The sequence below is a fragment of the Accipiter gentilis genome, chromosome 5 (assembly GCF_929443795.1).
Source record: "Accipiter gentilis chromosome 5, bAccGen1.1, whole genome shotgun sequence".
Taxonomy (NCBI): Eukaryota; Metazoa; Chordata; class Aves; order Accipitriformes; family Accipitridae; genus Astur; species Astur gentilis.
In genome coordinates this window covers 23,989,267-24,014,974 of record NC_064884.1, presented here as the reverse complement: position 1 = coordinate 24,014,974, position 25,708 = coordinate 23,989,267, and the positions used below count along the sequence as shown (strand labels likewise).

Sequence of the window (25,708 nt, the reverse complement as noted above, 5' to 3'; positions counted from 1 at the left end):
GTAATTAGAAGAAGAGATTATTAATGCCTCTAGTATTTATGACCTAATCCACAATTCTTGTTTCATTAAGCTCTGTCAGCCTAAGGATATGTGACCTGATACTCATCTCTCGTGTCAGTCTTACACTGGAATTGCTTCACTGACTCCTCTAAAGTCTCTTGACTTACACATGAAGGCAAACTGGAAGCAGGATCAAGGCACTGTGGCTCACTTTAAAACTCCTTTAAAACTCTTTTTTTTTTTTTTTCCCCAGCCTAGTGGCACAAACAGTGGTATAAATCATGAAGTGCTGAGATGAAAGTGATTGGGCCACAATAGTGCAAAATAGGTGCTTGACTAAAATTGTCTTCCGTGCCTAGATGTTGAGTAGAGCAGACCTTTGGCATAGGCAGCACTTTACCCAAAGCAAGTGGGAGACAGTCTACTGCAAGCTAACACAGATCTGTCTAAAGTGCTTTGAAAAGGTAACTCACGCTCCAACCAAAGTATTAATCAGGTTACTTAGATAAAGTTTTAGCTACTTTCATTCTTCCACTAGCTGTACTGGACTTTCTGTTTTAAAAACTTGATCCATCCACCATGTTGTTTCCATTCATATCTGTATAGTCAAACAAGGAGAAAGCAAAAACAATGGAAAAAGTTTTCTTTAGCTGGGTTTTTTCGTTGGCATTTTTTGTTGGTTTGGTTTGGGGTTTTTTCCTTCTTTTTTTTTTTTTTTTTTTTGCATTTTCTGTACTAAATGAAAGACAAGAAATCTCATTCCTTCCCTTTCCACATTTTTGGCTAGTGGGAAATGGGATTGGCCCCACTTGTTCATGGGGAGGAGTCCCAGATGCAGGCAAAGAGTCAGCTGTCTCATAGTAACGCAACAGGTCCCTATCCCACCCCTGGCCAAAAGTCCCCTTGCAGCCAGCATGTAGGGACATGCCAAAAGGCAATGTCCACACCACCAGTTCCTCTCATTTGATCTTTTGGCACTGCTCACAGCCAATGCATGTTAGAGCAGCTCCTGTGCTAGGCTGAGTTTTGACGTATTATCCCAGTTATGACCAGAGCTTGGCAGAGCCATCTGGAAGCAGCTTTCTAATGGCAAATGTTTCTTTGCAACACTGCCTGCCAAGCCTAGTAGATGGTGTGGCTTTTGTTTTGTTTTGGGTTTTTGAGAAGTAACAACACGAGATCTGTTTTGTATTGCCTGTGTATTCAGTTTGTAGATCAGAGAACAGCAATGTAATTCTTTTTCTTAACTTAAAATCTTTCATTTCTAAAAGCATCTGGCAGCAAGTCCTAAACTGCTGACAAGCTTTCGTAAGCCTGTTAAAATTAATGAAACTCCATCAGTTTTCAGTAGCAGAGAACTTAGCTGAGAATGTGAGTTAGGCATAATATACATTATTAATAGTACATTTGTTTTTCAGAGTAGAGTCTTCAAAAGCTTTTCCTTATCAGTTCCAACTTGATGGTATTTAGCTTTTTTTTAAAAATCTTTATCTATTTATTTTTCTTTAGGACTTGGCCTTTCATTATCAAGAGTCCTAAGCAGTATAAAAATCTGTCTTTTATGGATGCAATGAACAAATTCAAATGGTCCAGATCGGAGGGTCTCTCCTATAATGAACTTGTGCTTAAACTACCAGTGAATGTGAGATGTTCAAAAACAGACAATGCAGAATGGTCGGTAAGTCTAAGTGCCGAAAAGGAGGCAGCAATGCCATGAAATAAATGTGATTTACTGTGCTTCATTGCCAATGAGTAAGTACTTGGTTATATGTCTTCAGACTGTTTACATGGCTATATTACATTTACATACAATAACAAATGATGAGAATGTTTTATCAATGCTTTCACCTAACTCAAGTTCTAGAAATATGTAAAAAGAATAGAAAAGTTGGAGCTTTGATCAGCACTTGGGATCAGTAATAGGAATATGGGGTCTTTCAGTGTGTCTGAGATTGATTAGAGAGTAACCCTATGTGTCCAGATTAGGTGGCCAAGTAAGAAAGCTGTTTTCCCTTGGCTGTCTCCATTGTCAAGGACTTAGAGTATTGTGATGGATGATTCAAAATCCCTAAATCAGATTTCTTCTCTGAGTCACTCTGTAGGGGAAGCTTATTGACTGCACAAGGAAGCCTTGAATCTAGCTTAACTCAGGCATCTAGACTACCTGAAGTTATATAAGTACTCTTCCAATATCTCTTGTTTTCTTGTTGGTCTTGTGTCTTCAAGATGTCTATAGTATTGGGCCAAAAAAAGTGCATTTGGATTAGCTGTTTTCTTTGTGCACCTTCAGAAGATTTTTATCTTCTATAGTTTTTCTTTCCCAATTCTCTTGATGAAAAAAACTGTAAGATAAAAATAATTCCCCAGTATGTTGTTATTTATTCTAAATGTCTACTGGTATTTCAGCAGGACTGCTGGGAAAAGCTGTCATCTTTAGTGTTGATGTGTGTTTATAAAGAACTACTAGTGCATGTAGTATCATTCCTGAAGGAGATACTGAAAAATATATATTGCTTCTTGAATTCCTTTACAGGGTCCAAATTCAAGACTTCATTTTACTTTTTTGAGGTTTTCTGCTCAGAAGGGTACATTGTCTCATTGTACTGGCTTATATCCTACTGTGATTTTTAAGCCAGCCTAACAGAGCTGATACAAGAAACTACTGGTGAAGTACTTCCTAGGAAAGGACCTTTGCCTCATTCTTCTCACCCCACAAAACAGCCCACACTGCCTCGTAGCAGGTCATACAGTGCTTTCAGGTGGTGGAGAAATTGCCCTTCTTGCAGCAGCATTCTCGGGTTTTTCCAACACTGATCAGACTGTTCTGCCTATGGGATGTCAATGAAATACTGAGTGCTATAATTAATCAGAGAGGTTCTGTTTTTTTTCTAATATTTGTCCCACTGCAGACCTTCTGTGACAAGTAGTTACTCACAGTACCTGTGACTATTCACCAGTTTTAGTTAAACTTCTTGATCTTTGCAACTCCTGGACAGTAGCTGCTGCGTAGCCACTCTTTCACTGACTGTTTGTCCAAGGACAAGTTAAGGTGATGAAAAGCACACAGAAATTTTATTAAGAGGGCTTAGGCTTCTTTCTTTCTCTCTCTTTTTTTTTTTTTTTTTTAAAGTACACTTTCTGGAAAATGCTGTTCCCCTTTATCTTACAGGATGAAGGAACAATACTTATGACTTAAAGAACGTAGTCAAAGAGTGAGCTCACTGGAACTGGGAGTGCTTAGTTCTTCCTTTTAATCATAGTTTCCTATTTCAAATGACTAGGGCATATTCATCAAAGCTAAGATTAGGACTCTTTCCTTTCCCTTCCCTTATTAGTGATACTACATTAAATTGGCCATCCTCATCAAAATCAAGAACAGATTTAACCTGAATGACCAAACAATCAGTGAGTTGTTACAAGAAGGAAAAAACTTGAAGCAGAGGAAGTGAGTTGAAAATACTTTCATCCTTCTGTAGGGATGGTCCCTTGATCAGTTTTAGCTTTGTGTTGTTTGCTAAGATTAAGTCAATATTTAGATTATTTTTTTTTCTGCAGTGCAGGATAATTGCAACATGGAAAAAAAAATCAAAGTAAGCACATGCTGTGCACGTGGGCATTCAAAAATGTTTGTGCCCAGGAGCTTGCTTTTTGCAGAGCTTCTTTTCTTTAACATGTAGGGAGTACATTTAGGAAAAGCATAGCCAAGCAGTGTACCCAGATCTCTCTAATTTCACATCAAAACTATGACAGGCAGGTACTTACGTCTAACTCCATAAAAATTGCACTGAGTTCTAAGGGAAGAGTAAAATGCTCAATATATAGAAATATGACACTGCTATAGGTGACCTTGCTTGAGCAGATTACCTCAAGAGATCCCTTCCAACCTCAACCATTCTCTGATTCCATGAAATAATGTGTACACAATTAACTGCCTTGTACATGCAAGTGTAAGCCCTGTATGTACAAATGAGTACATTCAAGTACCATCCAATATCTCTATAGCACTGCAACACTGTAAACTTCCATTTTTATCTGCCAGAAAGATGAAAACAAAAACCAAAATCCCACAAAGCAAAATAAGGTTGTACAAATCAACAAACAAAAGCCTAACCTTGCTTTACTGGAGAGGATGCCAGTGTGTATGGCTGTTCCCAAGCTGAGAACAATGGATGTGCACATTGGCTGATCATTTGGCGTGCAATATATTAATATTTTTGTTAAGCCTGATGTCTTCACAGTAAGAGTCACAACCCCAGTACAAAACTAACAATAGATTCTCATGCAAGCTGCCAACTAGTTAGAGAACAAAATACAGATTTCTAATCTTGTGTGACAAAACTCTAATCATTTTTATTATTTTAATTGCAGATCCAAGGCATGACAGCTTTACCCCCTGAAATAGAGAGACCGTACAAGACAGAACCAGTAGTATGCAGCTCATCTTCCTGTTTACATTGCAGTTTATTCCTCACCCTGTTTGTTGTATGTGTCACAGCCAATACCATAGGAAACATTGGGCCCTTTGTATAATAATTTTTATTAATTTGTGTTCTCTATGCCATGCAAGTTCTGATGTGTTTGCACTGTTGCTATTGTAGATTTATTTTTTTACATATTAATAAACTAAATTTGCCAGATCAAAATAAAATGTGTACTTCCTCTGAAAACTGTGGGTGTTTTGGTTTTCAATGTAAAGTATGTATAAAACACAGTAGGTACACTGGCACATTGCATATTGAAATCTTTTCCCATACCATTTTGTTATACTTTCTCCTGGCTCTTTCACATGGTGTTTTAAAAATCAGCTATGTATATGGGTAAAATTAATAAACTAAAAGCAACTTAGTTAACCACATTCAATCTGGTGTGTGCTTTATTATTTTGTCTTGGTTCTTGACATCTGCAGGTTATGGAATTATTGCTGTATGGACAGGCCTTGCAAACATGTATTTGGGCATGTCTGACACGTGCCATAAAGCCACAGGAAGGATTCATTCAGGAAGGACATTTCTGGGAGCAACACACTGCAAACCATCTCAGCTCCTGAGAAGAAGCAGGTGCTGTAGGTGTCAAAGGGATGAAAACACAGGCAGAACCCCAAATCTCCCCATAGCAATTCCTGTACAAGTCCTTTGACTAGGCACAGGGCTAGGCACACCTTTGCTAGATTTGATCTGGATAGCACTAGCAATAAAGGTCTATCTTGCAGCCAGGCTCTGGCATGCACAGGGAACCAGAGTACGAGCCTGCCAGGACCTATTGTTAGCACATGCTGAGCATCATGATAGGCCAAACTGTTGATTAAGAGGTTATTTTTGCATCCCGTGTGTACAATTTTTTTATTTATTTGGAAACCTGCAGCTTTTTTACTCAAATTGTGTTGGGCAGAGAATATTCCCCAAATATACCTAATCTATTGCTCCCCAATGAAATTATGCAATGCAGTAGAAAAGGACTTTGAACATCCAAAAACCCCCTTACTTTCGTAGCTACGCTGCAGTTATAATAAACTATAATTTTTCCACAGTGCTGCATAAACTTTACTGGAGTACGGCTATAAAAATAAGTTGGTTTGGATGTTGAGAGTCCTTCCCTGACCACTGCAGCACCTGCAGTACAACTAACCTCTGTAAACTTAGTTATATACAGACTTTATTACATATGTTTTATGTCGCTGAGCACTCTTGTGCAGTGTGGTGAGTCCAGAGCAGATCAAGAACCTGACTGAGCTAACATGAACTGGTTTTCTGAACATTTTTGTTCTTTGACTGTTAACAACTGATACCTGTCTGTGCAGTCGCACCTCTTAATGAGGGCAGGCTGTTCTGATGCAAAGAAATACTACGTAAGAAAATAAGGAGAGGATTTTGGAACTGTCTTCTCTGTATTCGAGAAGCGAGACTGAAAGCATCACAAAGCTGGTAAGGCTCCTTTGTGAGCAGCCAAAATGACAATGTGTGTGCTAATCGACACAGAAGAGAGGCACTGAAGCAGCTAATGCCTCAAGTAGAGATGAGAGAATTAATCAAGTATAGATTAATCCTCTAGGAGCTAAAACAATCTCATTACAAAATTTATGCATAAAGAAAGTTTAAAATAAGTTGTGAAGACAGAGGTTCACAGTGCCTACTAAACTCTCCTGAGGCTCCAGTCTGCACTTGGGTAAGAGCAACTCCCACCAAATCCTGGGAAATTTCTTCACTGTTGATGGGCAGCTGCTTACTCTAAATATACCTGGACAGTAGTATGTTCTGCCATGCTTCCTACTGGTGCTGGGTAAGGTAAGGAAAAGGTGTATGCCAAACAGCATATGGAATTTTTTTTTCTGGTCAAAACCCTGAAGTTTCAATAAAGAAATGTTAACTGTTTAGGTGTCTCCTTCCTCCCAGCAGCAGAACTATGCTTTTCTGTTTAATGTTCCTGAATAGAACTGGTTGAAAAATGAAAAACAAATAACAGTCATGGTGAATTATAGGCAGGAAAAAAATGTTCTGAGTGATTATTTGTACAGATCTGTTCTGAATGTGAAAAGCTAGGGCATCCTCCAGCCAAGATATCACAGAGTCCAGGGTGCATCAATTGTAAAAGCAGTCAGCGGGAGCCTTGGCCTTTCTTACACTTAAACCCATCCCTATAGTGGGCATGTTTGAACAGCTTTTTGTCAGGGAACGAGGGGAAAAATAATAGAGAATGAAATGAGAAAAGAGCATTTGTGTTGGACAGGGGAGCCCTTTCACATGCAATGCTGTCTCTCATTTGCCAACAGATGTGGGCTGCTGGCATCAGTCCTATGTTGACTTGGTTTGCAACAAAGATAAAGCAGATCCAGGGTTATTTTCCATTCACTTGGCTTTTCTCTGATTTGATGCATTTTCTTATCTATGGGGATTTCCTTTCCATGGCACCCGTCCTAGGAACATGTGAACAGATGGGTGTTTGTTGTTGCCATCCAGAATGCTATGAGATGATGTAAAGCAAAGCCAGCTCAGAAAGGATGTCTGAGAGACATAACTGCCAGTATATCAGGAAGACCTGCCGTATACACTAAAAGCTCATTTTTGTTTAACCTGCAACTGTTTTATGGCTTTTGGAGGAAAGGAAAATTCTGCTTCACAGGTAAATAAAAAGAGACTGGTGATACAGTTCTGGGATGCTTCCAACTAAAAGGATCCAAACCAAATGTGAGCACACTACATTATTAAAGAAACTTAAAATAAGAAAACAAATAAAAGAGGAAAGGCTGAAATTGTTGAAAATTCAAAGCAAGGATAAAGGTGAGAAATGCCATGAGCTAACTCTATGCCACTGAGGAAAAAACAGGTAAGGCAAACAGATACCTAGTCACACTACACATGAAAAAGCTCTCAGGCACAGATTTCTGTCATGTTCTTTCAATACTGTGCTATGCTAAAGCATATACTCTTGCATTGTATTGCTACCCAAAGCTTTCATAATAGTTATAGTTAAAAGTATATACAGTAAATACTGTTTCCAAGCAAACCATGGTCAAGATGTTGAGTATACACTGGAAAAATCAATGAGTTAGGGATGTTGAGCACAAAATGACTAAATGTAATATCTCCTTTTAACAATTTTGTCATTCAAAGCTTTTCTGTATGAAGAAATGTGTTAAGAGTTCCTAGTAAGAAGCTAAATGTATAAATATTTTAGTGGGATAAGGAGCTGCACTCTGCAATAGCAGTTAAAAAATCCATTCTCCTTAAATCAGATTCCCCACACAATGGTCCAGCTGCCTGTCACTTTTAGACTATCTATAGATATACTATTAATACGATTTAATCCCTTTTTGTTTTGTTATTTCTTCATTATGATGCTTTCATTTAATAAACACATGGCCCTCCTCAAATATTCATGGCATCTAAATCAACAAATCATTTGGGATTTTGCCTGTGTCTCATAAAACCAGGACACAGGAAGGCTGAGAAGGGAGCATTGGAGTTTATGTAGCTCTTTGATTTGCCCCTATAGAGGAGGGTGTCATTCTCTGTTTGCATGTCCCATCCACGAGACCCATCGTACGACCCTGTGTCAGCCCATCTGTGCCCACATCACAGTGACATCTGGGCTGGGTGCAGGTGTGGACCGATGCAAGGGTGAGCAGTGAGCTGCAGCCAGTGGGAGTGCAACTGTGCTGGGCTTAAGCCCTTTCACTGGGGAGGTCTTGCTTCGTAACCGGACTGGCTGGTTAAAAAGAGAAACTGTATGGCCATAGTATGCCAGTTGCTGAAGAGGCACAAATTTAATAAATAAAACCTAGCAGAAACACTGGCCTCATTCTCCTCTTTCCTCCCTTCATGCAGAAAGTGGTCTATTTTTAGACCAATTATTACTTCTGGAATGTTTAAGAATTTCCACTCCTTCCGCTCTCTGCCTCTTATTTCTGATTTTCGGTACATCCTTGCCTCTGCATGAGAGAGAGAGAGATAACAAACTTATCCCAAACCTTTTAGCAGAGGGGGAAAGCTGGGAGAAGAAAATGACTGCTGTGACACAGAGAGCTCTTCTGGGCTGCTTCCTCCATCCCCACAGAGGTTTCCTTGGGCCATGGGTACCCCGGGAGCATCGGACCCCCAGAGACCAGCATCCTGTGGGTCCACCGAGCCTGGCACAAGGCTGACCAAAGGGGTGGAGGCAGATGTGCTGTCTCCCTTCTTCAGCCCCTGTAAAGTGCTTGTGGTGCAGATGCCCATCCCTGGCTACCAAAACCTAAAGCCCAGTGCTTAGTGCGCTCACCTACTATAGAGGTATGAACATGATTTATGTTTGTACATCAAAACTAGAAAAGTAGAGCGTTTTCCCAGATTGAATTTTTAGTTTTGTGGTAACTCCAGTTTGCAAGAAAACTGTAAGATAGCAGGCAAACATAAGATTATTTAAGATGTCTAAAAACATGACATAGTCTGCTTCTGAGACCTGGCCATTTTAGGATGAGTTATTGCATCCTGCTCAAAAGAAGACACACTAAAATTCAGTACAAGCCCTTCCAAACCACTGAGCAAGAATCACACCCATCACCACTTGAATGATCTCACATAATCAGATGTGGCTTTTCCTATTACCTGCTTGGTTGGCATTGTATCCACTGTCTTTGATGTTGAAAAAAGCATTTTCAACAGGTACAGTTACACTGCATTTCTTTTACAGGACAAGTGTGTTTCTCTGCTAAATTTGTGATTGTTTCTCCTACTCATCCTGCCCTTCTTCAAGTTAAGATAATATATTACCTGTATGAGGTAATGCACATGGAGGGCCATTTTTTTCTACGTAGTGTGTAAACACCAACATTACATGGTGCAAAATTATTTTTAAATGCTGTCATTAATATAATTGTTCTAAAAATCTACTTTGCCCTGGTTTATGGAACTGCAGAAGGCAGAGGAGAACAGTAAGTCCTGCTTCCAGTACCTACGCTAACTCTGACTACCTTCAAGACAACCTGTAAAAGCTTTCAAGACTACATGTACTACAGCTGTAAAAATATGCAGGGAACAGGAAGCTTTTCCCAGGCAACTGCAGTGAGCGAGCCATTGACTCCAGCAACATTTGTTTGCTCCATGTGTCCTGCCTTTCCAGTCTTTGTAGCACTGATGGAGACCCATCGTTTATAACTTCAGTGCTGGCTGTGCACGGCAAAGTTCAGAGGCTCTGCTGCTCTTTGTCCCTTGGCCATGGAGAGGAGGGGTGGGACTGACTGTGGCCACCAAGTTTGTTATGGTTGCCCTGCAAATTTCCTTGGGTCTCAATTAAATGGATAAGGAGAAGGTGAAATATGTTTCCTTGTTTTTAAAATACACTCACAAAATTGGATAAAACTGTTATTTTAATATATGACAGGAACCCTTAACTTAAAAAAACTGTGTAGTTGGATTGTATATATGCTACATGGGTTTTAAATATGCATGGCTGATGAACATAAAGGTATAAAGAAAGTGGGACATTTTAACAGTGCAAAGGAGGATAGTTGCTCTGATATACAGGGAAAATGTTCAGTACCCTGTGAATACCTGCCTTAGAAGCAAAATATTAATTATAAAGTATAACCATTGTGCACGGTTAGGAAGGTGGATGAATGGTGTAGAGGGGGCCGATTAAATACTCATTGGAGTGTCCTTTTAAAATTGCTGAAGTTTAAACTGCATTGTTAAGATTTTTAAGAAGGTCTTTTGAATTAAATATCTACCTTTTTAGTCAAATGCAAACAAACCCTAAAATGTAAACAAATTACTTCAGAAAGAGGAAAGGTGATATGCTGGGAGTTTGTAAGTGATACTGTTACAGGCTCAGATGGTAGCAACTGCCTTAACACCACTTGCTCAGAATAAAATCATTGTGCGATTCTTTGCTTGCTCCCTTGACTGGAAGAGTCCAGGACAGACAGAGCAGGGCTTGTGTTAGCTACAACAGGCAACAGCTTTCATCTCCCAGACTTATTAGGTTTAAACTATTTCTATTTAATTCTATTTGAGTTAAATTCTTTCTATTATGTTTTTAATTATTAAGATCATGTCCAGATCATACTGCAGGAATCAACTTTATGTTGGAAGCAGCATATAGATAACTAACTAACTATATATATCACAGCAGTTCTTGGCTTGCAGAGCATGCTCATTGGGAGAGGGATGACCATCTATCTTGAAATATCACAACCTTTTAATAATTGAAAAAATACAGAATATGCAGTGGGACATATTTTTCACTCAACTTATACCTTTTCCTTGTATTTTAAGCCTCAGATGCTAAAAGCATATGTGGCCTGGGGTTTTTTTTTATACCTACTGTAAAAAAGGCAGCCCTTTTTCCCTAGCTGCCATGCATGCCTACGTACCATTTTACCTGGGATATACCAGAGCCCCTTAAATGACACCAAGTGTTATTCCCTCTACCTAGCTTCAAGCCAAGTGAGGCCTCTAGTTGCTCTTCATAGCAGAGGCAGATGGTGCAGAACACGGGTCCTCCTGGAGGGACAACTCTCCCCTGACAGTATTTCATGTGAAGTAACTTTTTGCACAAGATCATACTAACAAAGTACTTACATTAAGCAAATATCTTTTTACACATGCTACCTACTCTGTATGCAGCAGACTCATGTAACAGTGAACCTGTGGCATTGCATCTGACTTAGGACAACATATTGCAATTTCACTGCTGATGACAACTAACAACGTGGTGCTGAGGTGAGCTCTGAGAGACAGAAAACACTTATTGTAAAACACAAACACATTGTACAAATACTCCTGGAGATTCAGAGAGGTACTGGCAAGGTAAATTCCTTTTGTAAGACTGTTTTCTCCTTTCCTATTGATGTCTCCCATGGGTTACATATACATCACCTTATAAAGGCTTCCAGCTTCTTCCATCCCAGTGAGCAAGAAACCAGCTGGGAGCTGAATGTGGTTCTCTTACTAATTAACCACCAGGCAGCCTCATTACACATGGTTTACAACTCCCTTACGAAATAGTGGCAAAGCAAAAAAAATTACTCTGTCTTTTAGTTTTATAGGCCTGACTAACCATTTCCTCAGCACATTGTCATTATTTAATCATGATTTAACTTCCCTGTTTGAAGTGATTTTTAAGAAAGATAATGGTATTTTTTCACTGGAAATTTCTAATCTCTTGAAAGGAAAATTCAAGCTGCTGACTCCTTCCCCTCCTCTAACCTGGGGACTAGAGACTAGAAGGTTCTTACAGCTTGACACGATACTGTGAAGAGCCTTGCTTTATGAAGGAGCAAAAAAATGTGACAATCTAAAGTGGCTATCAGGTTTATTTAAGCACAGATTATCAGTACGATAGAAAATACATTTAAAATACCTACTTCATCAAGGCAAATACAATTTTTGCAGGTCTCCTGTTAGCTTTACCTAAAATTTCTGCTCTCAGGACTAAAAGAGGATATTGTATAGTATATTTTTCTTTTTCACTGGTTGTTTTAAGACTGTATGACTGGCCTGTTGTCAGTGGATGTCTTAAGATATTTAAGGGGATATAGTTTGAAAACTTCTTCATAACCTGTGCAAAACCTTGCAAGGAATTTCTGGGGAATACAGCAAACTTCTATAAATATCTATGTCTTTTAGACATCAAGTTACAAGTCTGCAATATGCTGTGAAAGCCATAAAAGCTGCTCAAGTGTTGGCCATTATTTGTGGCATCATGTAATAAATCTGGGAGAAGCTATTCCCAGATTATGCCTCTCTGGGGAGATCGCAATTGAAATACTGAACCTTGACACATTTTTAGACTTAACAGGTTGGATCCACTGCTGATGTAAGGTGACACAAATCCATTACAGAGCTATACGAGTCTACCTCATCCTTCAGCAGCAGAGGAGTTGGTCCTTCAGGGCTGGCAAGATGTAGAAAAGCAGGTCAGAAAGTTATGAAAGGCATCACAGGAACCAGACAGCAGGGAAAAAAAATTAAAGATAAATGTGTCCAGCTGAACATAGCTTCAAAGGTTAGTGCTTTTTAGCTAGGGTGGGGAAGAACTGAGCTCTAGAGAGAAGAAGGATGATCCTTGTATATGAAATCTGTAGGTATTTTTGAAAGGCATGACAGAAAGAACCACTGGCTTCATACCTAATGCACTGAACCAACCTGAGGAGTCCTGAGTTCAGTAACCTACCCATGCCATCACCAGAAGTATGTCTGCAGTTAAACTAATACACACTCCAAACAGGGCAATGGTGGATAAATCTGTGAAAATGTGCACATGGGAGCTGGATATCACAGAGATAGAGGACTGTCAGAAATATACAGGGAGTGTATCGGTGCAGAAGAGGAGAAGGAACTATTGAAGGGATTTTGGGGACAATTAGGCAAACTAAAACTATCGAAAGCTGGAAAAGACAATTAGCCAAGACTTCCTGATTATGAAATCTGTCCAATTGCTTGTTCATCTCCTATTTGAAGTCCTGGGACTTTATTTTCTGGGAAAGGTAATCTTAGATTTGGCAAAACCCGTCTACTTTACAGAACATTCATGTATTGGCAGATGATGGTCTGGTAACCAGACAATAACTTTCCCTTTTAGATAGAAAGATAAAACATGCCTTTTACAAGCACCTCTTTTTTTCTGTAGGTATATTTTTGCATGCATCATGTTCATAACCAAAACTGTGTTAAAGGACTAATATCTGTTTTCCAAAATTAATACTCAGAAATGGTACTTTTCTGGGTTTTTTGTTGTTTTGTTTGTTTGTTTAAAAACATGGGTTCACAGAGCATGTCTATATATTTGTTTTTAAAAAGTGTTTGTGTGATATTGGAACAGGTTAGAAATTTTGGAAATTGCAAGTTGAGGAAAAGATTTCATATCAGAAAAATAAATGTATTAAATTCGCTAGTCAGCCTCAACCCCAGCATGGACAGTAAAATATATACATCTATACAATGTCCTCTTCAAAGTTTAATTTTTACTGAAAACTCACAGTTTTCAAATTCTGCACTATCAGGAAAACTCAGGCTGTTCCCTTTCAATCAGTACTTGCTGGACTAGGGCTTATCTTCATTTATTTAGGTTTAGTTCCCAGCTGGTTTACTACTGTAATTTCCTTTCTCTGGCTTCCCTCCCTTTAGTCCTACTCCAGAGCCCTAGCTAGAATTTTCCTATTCCTCCCCTACCTTATCACATGTAACACTAGATCCCTGCTGATCTTGCTTTTATTAGCAAGGTTTTCGTTTTTCTTTTGTCTCCTAAGAAAAGACACATGCTTTACCCTGGCTGGCATAAAGAAATGGTTATTTTGCTTGTTCAGCCCTGATGACTAGCAGAACAAGGGTGCTGCTCCTGCCTGCAGAGCAGGGTAACAGCCGAGGAGGAATTTTAAAGTCCTGAATTCTGGACTTGGCAGCAGGTAATTGCCACCTTCCCCATGCTATGCTATGGATCTACCCCCCTATGCCCACCCATTAGCCTTTAAGCAATGTGCGGCTGAGATACCCAGGCAGGAGAAACAGACTTGCCAAGTACAGAGAGATGTAAAGCTTGTACAATACAAGGTGTTCACATCTTTTTTTTTTTTTTTGATCCCATACCAGCTGGTATTTAGTACACCACTTAATTGGCAGAGGATGGAGGGCTCTTTCCTATGAGCAGGAGTTAAGTACTTCTTTTTCCCCCTTTCATGTTTTCCTCTTTGATTTTGCATTAAAACTTGAAAAAAAGAGAACCAGACTGAAAACATAACTGCTTATTGAACAGCACTCTCTGCTGCCTCCTGAGAGATTTGCGTGTGGTATGGGCTCTAAGTTTTTCAAGGCTAAAAGGGACACTTCATAGGATGGGAGAAATGCCACCTTCTGACAAAGAACTAGAGGGGATGGTGTTAAGCAGCCTTTGATACCAGTCCTAAGTCCTGCTGTTTGCCCTCCCAGGCAATGGGGAGAGCTCAGTAGTATGAAGGAAAAGAAGGTGGGGGATGGTCAGTGTACATGCATGCATTAAAACCCATCCTCAGTCCCCACCTGGCTTATCTCCTACTGGTGTAGCATCCTGTGCAGGTGCAGAGGTCAGAGGGAAGGAGCTGACACCAGGCAATGCCAGCGATGGGCACTGTCAGCGCACTTCAGAAAATACCTTTACAACAGCAAAAAACACACCCAAACGTCTGCCTTCTTCAAATAAGTCAGTTTGCTAAGGTCTTGTCCAGGGACAAAAGCTGAGGCATTTTAAGTGTAATGTATTACATCTGTAATTTATACCAGTATAAAAATATTTGCAGTGGCAGGCCTACTCCCAGAAGGAAAAGGAAATAAATGGTACCGAAAAGAAACAAAAAGGTGCACTTACACCAAGTTATACTGGTAAAGCAGTGTTATTTTTTGAAGTGTTTAACCCACTCCAGAGCTAAAGCAACACTGCTATGCAGACAAAACCTCATCACTAAAAAAAGCATCATTTAAACTCCTTGTTTAATCTTAATCATGTAAATAGCAGGAGCTGAGAGTATTGGACAGCCCCCAAATGAAAGGAAATTCATAAACAACCCAGAATGAATAAAATAGAAATATAAACCAGAGATTTAAAATTAAGGTCCTGCCATCGTGTGGTACCAAGGGAGAATGACTCCAGAGCTGTAGCAGTCACTGGCAGCCCCAACACCTAACGGTGCAGGGTGATTTTTCAGCTCCGGCTCTTGAGCAGAGAATCACCAGGATGCTGGGTGCCCGCATCACCTTGCCTGGCTGGAACAGCCCAGCAGAGAAGGACACTTTCCTGGGGTTCTGCTCCCGCTGCCGCAAGCTCCCCATCAGCCCTGACGGCCATGTGTGAACGTACCAACAATAACCGGTGTTTAAAGTGACAGGCTGTGGGAGATGCAGGGGTTTAAACACTGTAGCATTTCAGTACTCGCCTAATGGGAACTATTAAAAGACTTTTATCAGTTTTATCTGCCTATTTTATTTGTCCATTTCATCTTCATCTTTCTATTAGTACACAGGGTGCTTACTCTACATTTAGAGATACCGTATCTCTTTGGGTTTGCTGAATCCAGCATCCCAACAGAGGTGGGGTAGCTGCTGCTGCATGTCCCCAGGTCCAGCCAGTAGCAATTCTGCGTGTGTATCCCCTACAGGCACACATGCACAAACATGATGTACACATACATGCAAGTATACATATACACATGACTGGTCCCACAAAGCAACACCAACACTTATGCACGCGCAGACAGCACAAACAGCTTAATCCTGTTCCCTTCTCTGGCAGTTCACAATGAAGGTCCATCAGTGGGAAATACATATGTCCATGTAATGTCAGTCCCTCCAGTAGCTGGCCCCTGGACTTACAAGCCCCCAAGGCCCAACACCCTGCTCCATTTGCTGGTGCTCACATACGTACACACACAGACACACACCCCTCAATTCCCAAGCCCCCTGCCCTGCTCACCAGCCAGTCCAGTGAGATGTTGGCCAATGGTCACACACTCACCCCCCCCCCCCCCCCCCATCCACTCCAGGCGCTGGCTCCCAGACACATGGCCCTGTAACCCACCGTACTGCTCCAAATGCTGGCACTTAGACCCCCATGTGCACACACGCAGAGGAAAATAATTAGAAATTGAGTTGAGTGAGAAGCCAGGAGAGGCTGTGCTGATGTGGCACAGGCCACGGCCAGACAAACGTACTGACGAGCAGCTGCTTATGTGCAACTGGCCCCTTTTACCCCCTTAACCCTATGTTTTCCCACCCTTGTTTTTGCCCAACCATCTTGATCACTCTATCTCCCTGCCTTTGGTTCGTCCCCTAAACACCCTATAATGAGTCCCCAAATGTTCTTCTCCTGCATTCAGTAGTGGGTTCTCCTGGTTTCAGCTGGGATAGAGTTAATTTTCCTTCTAGTAGCTGGTATAGTGTTATGTTTTGGGTTCAGTATGAGAAGAATGTTGATAACACACTGATATTTTTCAGTTGTTGCAAAGTAGTGTTTAGACTAAGTCAAGGATTTTTCAGCTTCTCGTGCCCAGCCAGCAAGAAGGCTGGAGGGGCACAAGAATTTGGGAGGGGACACAGCCAGGACAGCTGACCCAAACTGGCCAAAGGGGTATTCCATACCATGTGACATTGTGCCCAGTATATAAACTGGGGGGAGTGGATCACTGCTGAGGAGCTAACTGGGCATCATTTGGCGAGTGGTGGACAACTGCATTGTGCATCACCTGTTTTGTATATTCCAATTCTTTCATTATTATTGCCATATTATTATCATTATTATTTTCTTCCTTTCTGTCCTATTAAACTGTTCTTATCTCAACCCACAAGTTCTACTTCCCCCCCCCCCCAATTCTCTCCCCCATCTCACAGTGTGGGGAGGGGGTGAGTGAGCGCCTGTGTGGTGCTTAGTTGCTGACTGGGGTTAAACCACGACATGAGTCCAATACCCCTAGGCACAGCTCCCCCTCAGTCTGTGGGGTGCTCTGGAGAGCCTCTACCCTTAACTTGTGGTGACTGTCACCCCCAGTCACTCCCCATGGGGCTGACTGCTCCCCTTGTCATGTGCTGGGAGGGTCCAGGCAGTGCCCCTTTTCTCTGATGGATTATTAGTGTTCCCACACCAGCACTGTGCCTCTGTGCTCCCCCTGTGTAGGAAGATAAACCACATAACAATGTACCCTGTCCTAGGCTGAATAAGCAGCTGCTGTATTACTTAAAACCTGCCAGCTAGTTCTTACACTATTCACTATTTCCCACCATTTATTCTCCACAACTGATGAGGCAGAGATCTTGTACAAACCACAGCACATGATGAAAAGGCACACATGGGAGAGAGGCAATCTGTCACTGCCTGGCTTTGCAACGTGGGAGATGTTCTTCAAAAACATCTTTTTTTTTTTCTTCTGCAATTTCATCTTTAAAAATAACAAGAGAAGAAAAATCAGAGAGATGCCACTAGGTGCTACCCATAGAAATGCCAACTGCTCTCCCCAGATGCCAATTAAGCAGCCTACAATTCAGCTCCTCCTGGACAAGCCGACAGAAGCACCTGCAATCTTTGGCCAGGATGGTTTGCACCAGCCAAGGAGCAGTCTGGGCAGACAGCCAGAAGCTCCCTGGTTCATGCAGACTGCTGCACAGGATTTGCATAGGACTGGCAGATGGGGAAGAGGGGGAAAAGATGCATGACCCAACAACAGATTTGACAGATGTCTGCTGGCAGCAGCCCAGTGAGGAGAGACTACTGGACTTGCTGGTTTACCACCTATACATCAGGGTGTGCTCTAAGCCCACTCGTACTGCCTGAGCACTCCTCTCCCCTCAGCCTTCATGCCAAGCACAATTTCTACTCCAGGTTTCAAATAAGAGGGGTGCTTCCGTGCCTCCAGGGAAAAGTGACCAGAACATTTTTACTGTGTGAAAACCAATGTATTTTTAACTAGCCTCTTATTTAGAAACCAGTGAATCATGTTGGCTGATTTTTTTCCACAAATAAAGCAGCCTAAAGCACACACTAGACATGGAAAATTTTGTCCAAATGAAGAGTTCAGAAACATTATACACAGCTGAGAATAGGACCTGCAAATGGGAAATGTTGGGGAAACCTTAGTAGTAACTGATTCTATTAAGCAGTTTTACAATAATCCTACTGGAAAGCTGAATAATTCAACACAAGTCTTTTTTATTCTTTTTCACCTTTTGTCTTCAATGCTGATTTTTACCTCCCTGCTAACACAGGTCCTATGGAGATACATAGCAGTACCTGAGAGAGATTAGTGTACTTTTACATCTCCCTTCAGAAGCTAATATAAAGTATTACCACTCACTACGATCATCCTTTTCTTCAGCATTTTTATCACACATGGAAGAATTAGCAAGATTTTTCTGAATTATGATTATTAGAAGTGAGAATTACTAAAAACTCGAAATTCAATATTTTTCTCAGGTTTCTCACAGGCTTAGCCAGACTGTACCACGCATGTTAATTTTTAATTCAGTTGTGAGTTTTACAGTCAACAAGTCCCATGCTGTTTTTGTTATGAAAAAGCAGACTCTGAATTATAAGTCACCTGGAAAATGATGTATCACTAGCAGTTGTGGTTTACCTCCCTTTCTTTTCTGCTCTATTCTCAAGTAATTTTACTGTAGAACACGGTAAATGCCAATAAAAGATTATCAAGTTCTTTAAGATAGTAGGTGAGGGAAAAGTTACTTGGAAAATATTGCATATTGTTTCTACTGTATCATCCCTTCCTCGGAAAGGTTCATGCTTGCCCAAATAACACCAAAGTAGCAAAAAATGAAGAGTTTTGGAGGCATGCACAATATGTCTGAATCTACCCCCCCACTGCCTGTCCCAGAGAGAGCATCCCCCAGCTCCCCTGCCAGCACGGGGCAGGAGCAGCTGGCTGCCAGCCGTCTTCCACAAACCAGAGGCTGGATCACAAAAACAAAGCCAGCTTGTTATTGCTTCCAGAGCTGAGACAGCAGGTCCAACGGTAAGAGGGACTATTTCATCCAGTCCTCTAACTTTATTCAGCTTGTTCGGACTGGGATTTGGACTGCTTTCTATTAATCTTCCTTTTCTGTTCTCAGCCCCATGCCTCAGTGGGTAGATGACTGAACACACAGGCTCCCTCATCTCCCTGTACCTCCTTCCCTGCTGCTGGCAGTCAGGGAAGAAGTACGAGTGGGCATTACATCAAGGGTAAAATCGAGCTCATGACATCAGAGGATCACAGGAACAAAATCCCTATTCAGGGTGAAAAACAGGGGCAATGTGTAGCCTTGACTTCCACATAGAGCCCAGCTGAGAACTATTTTAATCAAATACAATAAAACTAATAAAGACTTATGCTACAGCTGTCAGTAGTGAAAAGACTCTATTCTCCTTCCTCCCACAACAGATCTCTGGTAGTAACTGGAGCTCACCGACCAGCACCCACTAAACTAACTCTCATCTTCCAGGGCTTGTTTAGCAGACCTTTAATACTCCCACACAGAGAATTTTGGAAAGCATCTATAGCCAGTTGTCTTGTTTAAAAGAAAAATGTAAAGCAGAAAATGCAAGACAGTAATTCGGCGCAGTGACAGACAGTTAAACAGCAGACAGACCGGGCAACAGCATGTAATCACTTTGCTCACTGTTTTGACTCTCTGATTCTCAATATTTTGGTAAATGTGAGCTTAATGTACCTCTGCCCACCTCAGAGTCACTGCAGATGAGAAGCATCGTTACAACAGTAAGGGGCTGCCAGGATGCTCTCTTCCCTGCGGCAGATCCCCCAGATACCTGTATCAGTTGCTGGCACTCATCCTTTCTGTAACTGCAGCCATGATGCACGACAGCCTTACATCTTTTGGCTGAAAGCAAAATTGACAAGTGTGGCAAAAGTTACATTCAAGGGAATTTGTTATGAACTGGTCTTAGGTGCTTACTAAACATTTATACATCAGCTTTCAGACCATGTAATTCTCAGGCAATTAATCACCCTCCCTGAAGATAATTATGCCCTTTTGGCTGTAATATTTTCCCTTCTTTAAACTCACATTCTTTCCTTTCTTTGGGCAGGCCAAGAAATGTCATTTTCCATTGGAACCAGTGAATTAATTAAGCTTGTGTCTGTTAATTCATGCTTTCTTCAGTCAACCTGGAAAAGGTTGTTTCCTAGGAGTTGTAGAGGCTCACAGGGCTTGTTTTGGAGCCTCGTGTTTTCGTACTTCTCACTTACTGGCACTGTATCCTTCTCTAGAGCTCTGTAGAGATAGTCACCTCCAAGTCAATAACACAGTTGCACCCCATGACTATAGAGATTGTCAGGAAAAATAGCTGAGTAAGGTATGCTGGCTGCTGCTAATCAGCTGTGTTTATCTAGACTGAGTTAATAAATATGACCGAGTCAAGATGGTGAGAGTACTGTCTGTGGCAGCTGGCCAGGAGCTCCTGGGCAAAGAGAGCAGCTCAGTGACACAGGAAGGCAAAGGCAAATGTTTGCTGTTGGTACACAACTGCTAAAACAACTTACGCAGATCACAGTGGGCTGAACAATCAACAAGGTTGATATGATGACCTAGGAAAAGGCTGGCATCCTGGTATGATATCTGGAAAAATAGAGGGATCTTTTTCTTCCTGTTTTCTTCAAGCTGCAGTTTGGAAAAAACTGCAAAAGCAGTCTGATGGGGAAAATATTTTCTCTGTGCAAGGGCTGTCCTGATAGTAAATATCAATAGCAAATGCTATCTTTCCTCTCTGCCTCTCTCTCTCTTTTCCCGTCTCTTCATAAAACCCACACTATTTTTCTCTATGTACACACACACATTGTTGAGGAACCGATAATCTTCGTTATCTGCAGGATGCCGTTTCTCTCGCCACATATCACAATGCAGTACTGAATGACTGGCTTACTGTAAGTAGGACAGCAGCACACAGGTAGTGTTGTCAGCTAAGGCCCTGGGCTGGAAGCTAGAGTTTTGCTGAGAGAGGAGAAAAGAGAGAACTGGATAACTGGCAGCCTCTGACTAGCAGTCGGCCTGAATCACTCATTGCTTCCTTGAAGTTTCTTGGACTTTTCTTGTGCACCTGGATGCAAACCGAGTCAAGATGTTCCCTGTGCATCTGAGCTTACCCAGATGGTCTATGATCTTCAGACTGGTTTAAACCAATTTTAAATTAGAGCTTTAGCCACCCTCTTCTTTTTGTCTATATGAGTTTCTCTTTTAATCACAACTGCTGCAAACCAATTTATTTTAAAGTATGTGAAAATGCACTTCATTTAACCTCACTGAAATTAATTTATGACTATATCTATAGTAAGACAGAAGTTTTGCAAAGAACAATCTTAAAACAATACAAGAAACATTTATAGTATCTTATGTCTCTGGAGGATATTTGAAATGTAAATTTTGATCCTGTTCAAGACAGGAAATCGGAGGCATCCACAATTAACAAGAACAACAAAACCAGCAATTAAAAATAGCAACAAAAACATCTCAAGAATTTGGCTGCCTGAAATGTCACATGACAATTTCAGGTGATCTTCCTACAGGTTGTCAAATGAAACGCACAACTGGTCACTTATTCACTCCATTTCCTTGAGGGGAATTTTGATGCCTTGGACTTCTGACAGCACTGGCAAGGAGAACCAGTAATAATTTCTGAAAAATTTCTCATACCTTCATATATATTCAGAAACAACAGTTTTGATTCAGTCTCGTGAGGACTACTTGTCACGACAGGGGCTGGACAGACCAGGGAGGGGGCGCGGTGAATTCGGAATTCCCTGGGGCTAAATTAAGGTGAAACGACACCAAACGATCAGTTAAACGTTTTATTCATGGCAGAAGCAACCTGGACCTGGAAGGCGCTAACAGCAGGTGGCGGCGGGGTTTCTCTCAACGGGAACTGGCTGGAAGTACCTCAGTAACCCGTGTAACCCCTGGTAACCAGACACACACCAGTTCTGGGCAGGCGGGGACCCCTCCCGCTGGGTCAGGAGGTTCCCAGCAGACCGTCCCCTTGCTTTCTAGGCTCCTTCTCAGAGAGGCGCCCGGGGGGGGGGGGGCTGGATCCGCTCCCCGCCCCAGGCTTGGTCAGCGCTTTACGTCTAAAGGGACGAGGTGTGGGGCTTGTGGAAAAGGAGGGAGCGAGCCAGGAGAAAAGGGAAGGATCTCACCGGTCCTGGCTCCAGCATTGCTCCGGTCAGCCGAGGGATCCCGTTCGAGCGGGCGAGGGACACACAGGGCTTCGATTCGCGCCCTTTTATCATCCGTGCCCCTCCTTCGGGCGGGCGCGCGCGCGAACTCGTTAGGCTAATTAGGTGTCATGAGCGGTTTGTGAGCCCTTGGGAACGGGGTCGGCGGGCCTGGGGGTCGTTCGGGGAGTCACTTGCCGTTCCCTGCCAGAGACGTGCCCGCGGTGCGACGTCCGGCCGTGGGGGGCGAGCTGCCCCGCTCCGCGCCCTCAGAGCGGGGGGCTGCGCCCCGCCGGCGCGGCCTGCCGCCGCGGCTGGCGCCCGTGCCGAGGGTCGGGCTGCTTCCACCTGGGGCTCCTCGCTGCGTTATGCGGAGAACTTGCCCCGCCACACCGTTTGAGACGTTAACTCTTCCAGTCTCTCGCACCACCGACACATACAACCTTCAAAAATCAGCCTTCGGGCTCTAAATACGATTTCTTACTCACATATATTGCGCCATTCATGACTCCGTAAATCCCTACCATTCTCTCACTCCACCTCCGCACCCCGTCTGCTCGCTCACTTCTCCTGTGGAGGCCCCTGCGTATCTCTGATCACCTGTAACAGCTTGATGACGCTCCCTCCGTTCTTCGCGGGAGTCTCATCTGTGCTGAAGCACGTCATCTCCTGCCACTGCATCACATTCACACGCGAGTTTATTAGATCCGTTCTCCACCACAGTTCCTTTGAGTTCATGGCAACCAGACATCTTGGCATGTACTCCCTGGCTTGCTCATGGAAACTTAAGAATTTCTGATTTTAAAGATTGAGAGAAACTTATTTTAAAACCTTCTTTCCGTTCTTCTGGTTGTGAGGCTCTTTTAAAATGATACAACATATACTATAGTCATAATAATAATAATAATAATAATAATAATAATTTGGTAAGTCCACAGCTGAATTCCCTTTGACTAATACCATTTGGTCCTGACCTTGTAGTGAAAGGAGCAGTAATATCTCTGAAACTTAAAACAGAGCACAGGCTGCAGGGTGAAAATATTTGGAGCAGTCACCAGAAAATGACTAACATCTAGAATGTTAGATGCAGCTGAACCCTTTCAGTTGTTAGGCTTTTAATAAACAAGTTTGCACTTTAAGGACATGAAATCCCCTTGTCTTCTATCCCATTGCATAGCTGATAGACCTTGCAAAGTGCCTGGAGGCAGGCCTGTAGGAAGTGCTGGCAACAACTCTACAGCTGTGGTCCTTTTGTGTACCAGTCCTATGGCAAAGGGCAGGAAAGAAGTTACAGACCCAGAGATTTAGGCTGTTGAAAGCAAGGGCTTCCGCAGTAGCATCCTTTGAACTACCTCCTGGAGGAAGAAAAGAGGTGCAAAACAGGAGGCAGGGGGATTACCGGGAGGACAATGGTTTCCAGTTCTTCAGGTGTTTGGTACAGTCTAAGTAAGAGGGGGACCCGTACAGAAGGAATGAGCTTCATCTGAACCAAGCTGCTGTCCTGAAAAGCAAGGTTGTAGATGAGCTTTTAAGCTGATGAGCATGGGAAAGCCACTAGGGATGGGACAGCATGTGGTTCAGGATGGTGTTTTCCCTGCCATAGACACATGAATTCCATGTCCTCAATAAAGGATCTGTAAGAGGATGAAACCCATCAAACATGAGTGCCAAAAAGACCACCAAAGCAATGATACTCATACTTGTACACAAGGGCAAGAAGACTAAGAAATGGGAGGGAGATTTTGTTATGTTTAGATGTTTAGCCCACAATGAAGACACTTAGTGGGAACTCTGTGGTAGGAAGACAATTGATTAGGCACTGTAATACAAACACGGAATACACAGAAAACATAGAATAAATGCTGGTAGTAGAGTAGCGCTGTTTTTCACAGACAGCCTAGAATCAGCTCAAATGAACAAACTAACCCCATACCAAATGACTCATTTGATCTGTGTGAATTGAAATTCAGGCCGAATAGGGAGGATATAGTCTGAGGCCTATAGTAGTGCCCTCCAGAGGTAGGGGGAAATCAGAGACACAGTGAGGGCACGGCACACAATTGTAGTGGGATACTCCAGTTACCATAAAAATTGGGCAAATGTTGCACTAGGACATGAAGCAGGACACACATTTTCAGATATTATTGGTGATTATTTCATGGCAGAGTGGTATAACTGCTGGTACAAGCCACAGCTCTGTACTTAGCTTCAGCATCTCTACAGGTCAAAAAAAAGATTAAAATACCCAGAGAGCTCTGCCAGCTTTTCACAACAGAAGATGTCATTAAAGGAGTTCTGCGAGCATCTGTGCTTGACCCAGTGCTCAGCATATCCAGAAATACTCTAGAAAGTGGCTAGAAAGTGAAGTGTCAAAATTTGCTGATAATACCAAGTTCCTTAAGGTGGGAAGGATGAGAGTGGACAGTGAAGAGCTGCAGAAGCCTATCAGATTTCCTCTATAGTCAATAGGAAGAGGGTATCCAAAGGGTTACTCAGATTCCAGATAATGCTGGACGGTCTTCTGAGCTTGTTACCTCCCTTACTCACTGGGAGCCTAAAGGAGGCAGCTCCTAATGGGCATTAATCCAAGTTTTAGTACTGATGTCTCGTAGAAGTTCTCATCTCATCGTGCCGTTCCTCTCATCAAGGAACAACACCAGGTTCTTTTTATTCTGTCAATCCACAGGGTCTTAGGGGTGTAAAAAATGGGTAGGAGTTTGATGAATTCCTTCTTTGGGCTTTCAGCACAATCAGGGGACTAGAGAGCCAGGATCTGGTCCGCAGTCAAGGCCTTTCATTGTGCCTGCATAAACACCAACAGTCCTCAATTTCCCCCAAATATTCCGTCTGGGGATTTCCCACATGCATTATAAAGTAGGCACAATTGGTCTTTTAGCACTTTACTTCTCCTGAGATTCAGGACATGCAGATGAGAAAGGGTGGTTTGTTCTTGGCCAATTCTAGGTAATAGAAAAGTTTAGTATCATGGATGGGAGACTGCAAGTTAGAGCAGCTCATAAATTTGCCCTAATTTGTGCTGTGGGTACCACCATTGCAGCCAAGAATGAAAATGGCTAACAAATAGGATTGAGCCAGAGATAGTGATCTGATGAGCTACAGTAGACCATGAAAAACTGCAAAATTTGTACACGGCTGGTTCAGAAGAGGTGAGGGGAACTTGATCTGTGGAAAACAAAATCATAAACAGTTCCTCTATTATGTTGTATCGTAACACAAAGAGCGATTTGTAGCTATTCCTGTGCAGTAATTTAAGAGCAAACATTGTCAATTTTTTTTGTAGTCCATTTATGCAATTCATGCCATACATTTTTAAAGAGTCCAATGCACACTTGGGTTTAAAGTGGGTTGAATAACATTTTGCCAAGACTAAAGGGTATTTTATTTCAGCTTATAAAATAGATGCTTCTTGCGGTCACAGAGTGAATGTTTTTCAGTTACCTGGTATTGCAAAGGGATGGTTCAAAGTGTTGTGCTGTGGGTGGAGAAGCATTGCCTCTAATTACCGGGAAAAAAAGAGTAAATTAGTTAGGGTTAGTA

The 25,708-nt window shown here is 42.0% G+C and overlaps 2 protein-coding genes across 2 annotated transcripts in view; one reads left to right on the top strand and one right to left on the bottom strand.

The window, feature by feature from the left end:
- MOXD1 (monooxygenase DBH like 1) overlaps positions 1 to 4,850 on the top strand; it is a 51,112-nt gene extending 46,262 nt beyond the window's left edge. Inside the window, exons 11-12 of the mRNA XM_049801485.1 lie at positions 1,510 to 1,678; positions 4,369 to 4,850. Coding sequence (XP_049657442.1) covers positions 1,510 to 1,678; positions 4,369 to 4,530 — 331 coding nt within the window. The 3' untranslated portion in view covers positions 4,531 to 4,850. The remainder of the gene's footprint in view (positions 1 to 1,509; positions 1,679 to 4,368) is intronic.
- The window catches only part of RPS12 (ribosomal protein S12), a 511,578-nt gene that overhangs the window by 212,159 nt on the left and 273,711 nt on the right, over positions 1 to 25,708 (bottom strand). The gene's annotated exons all lie outside the window — the stretch shown is intronic.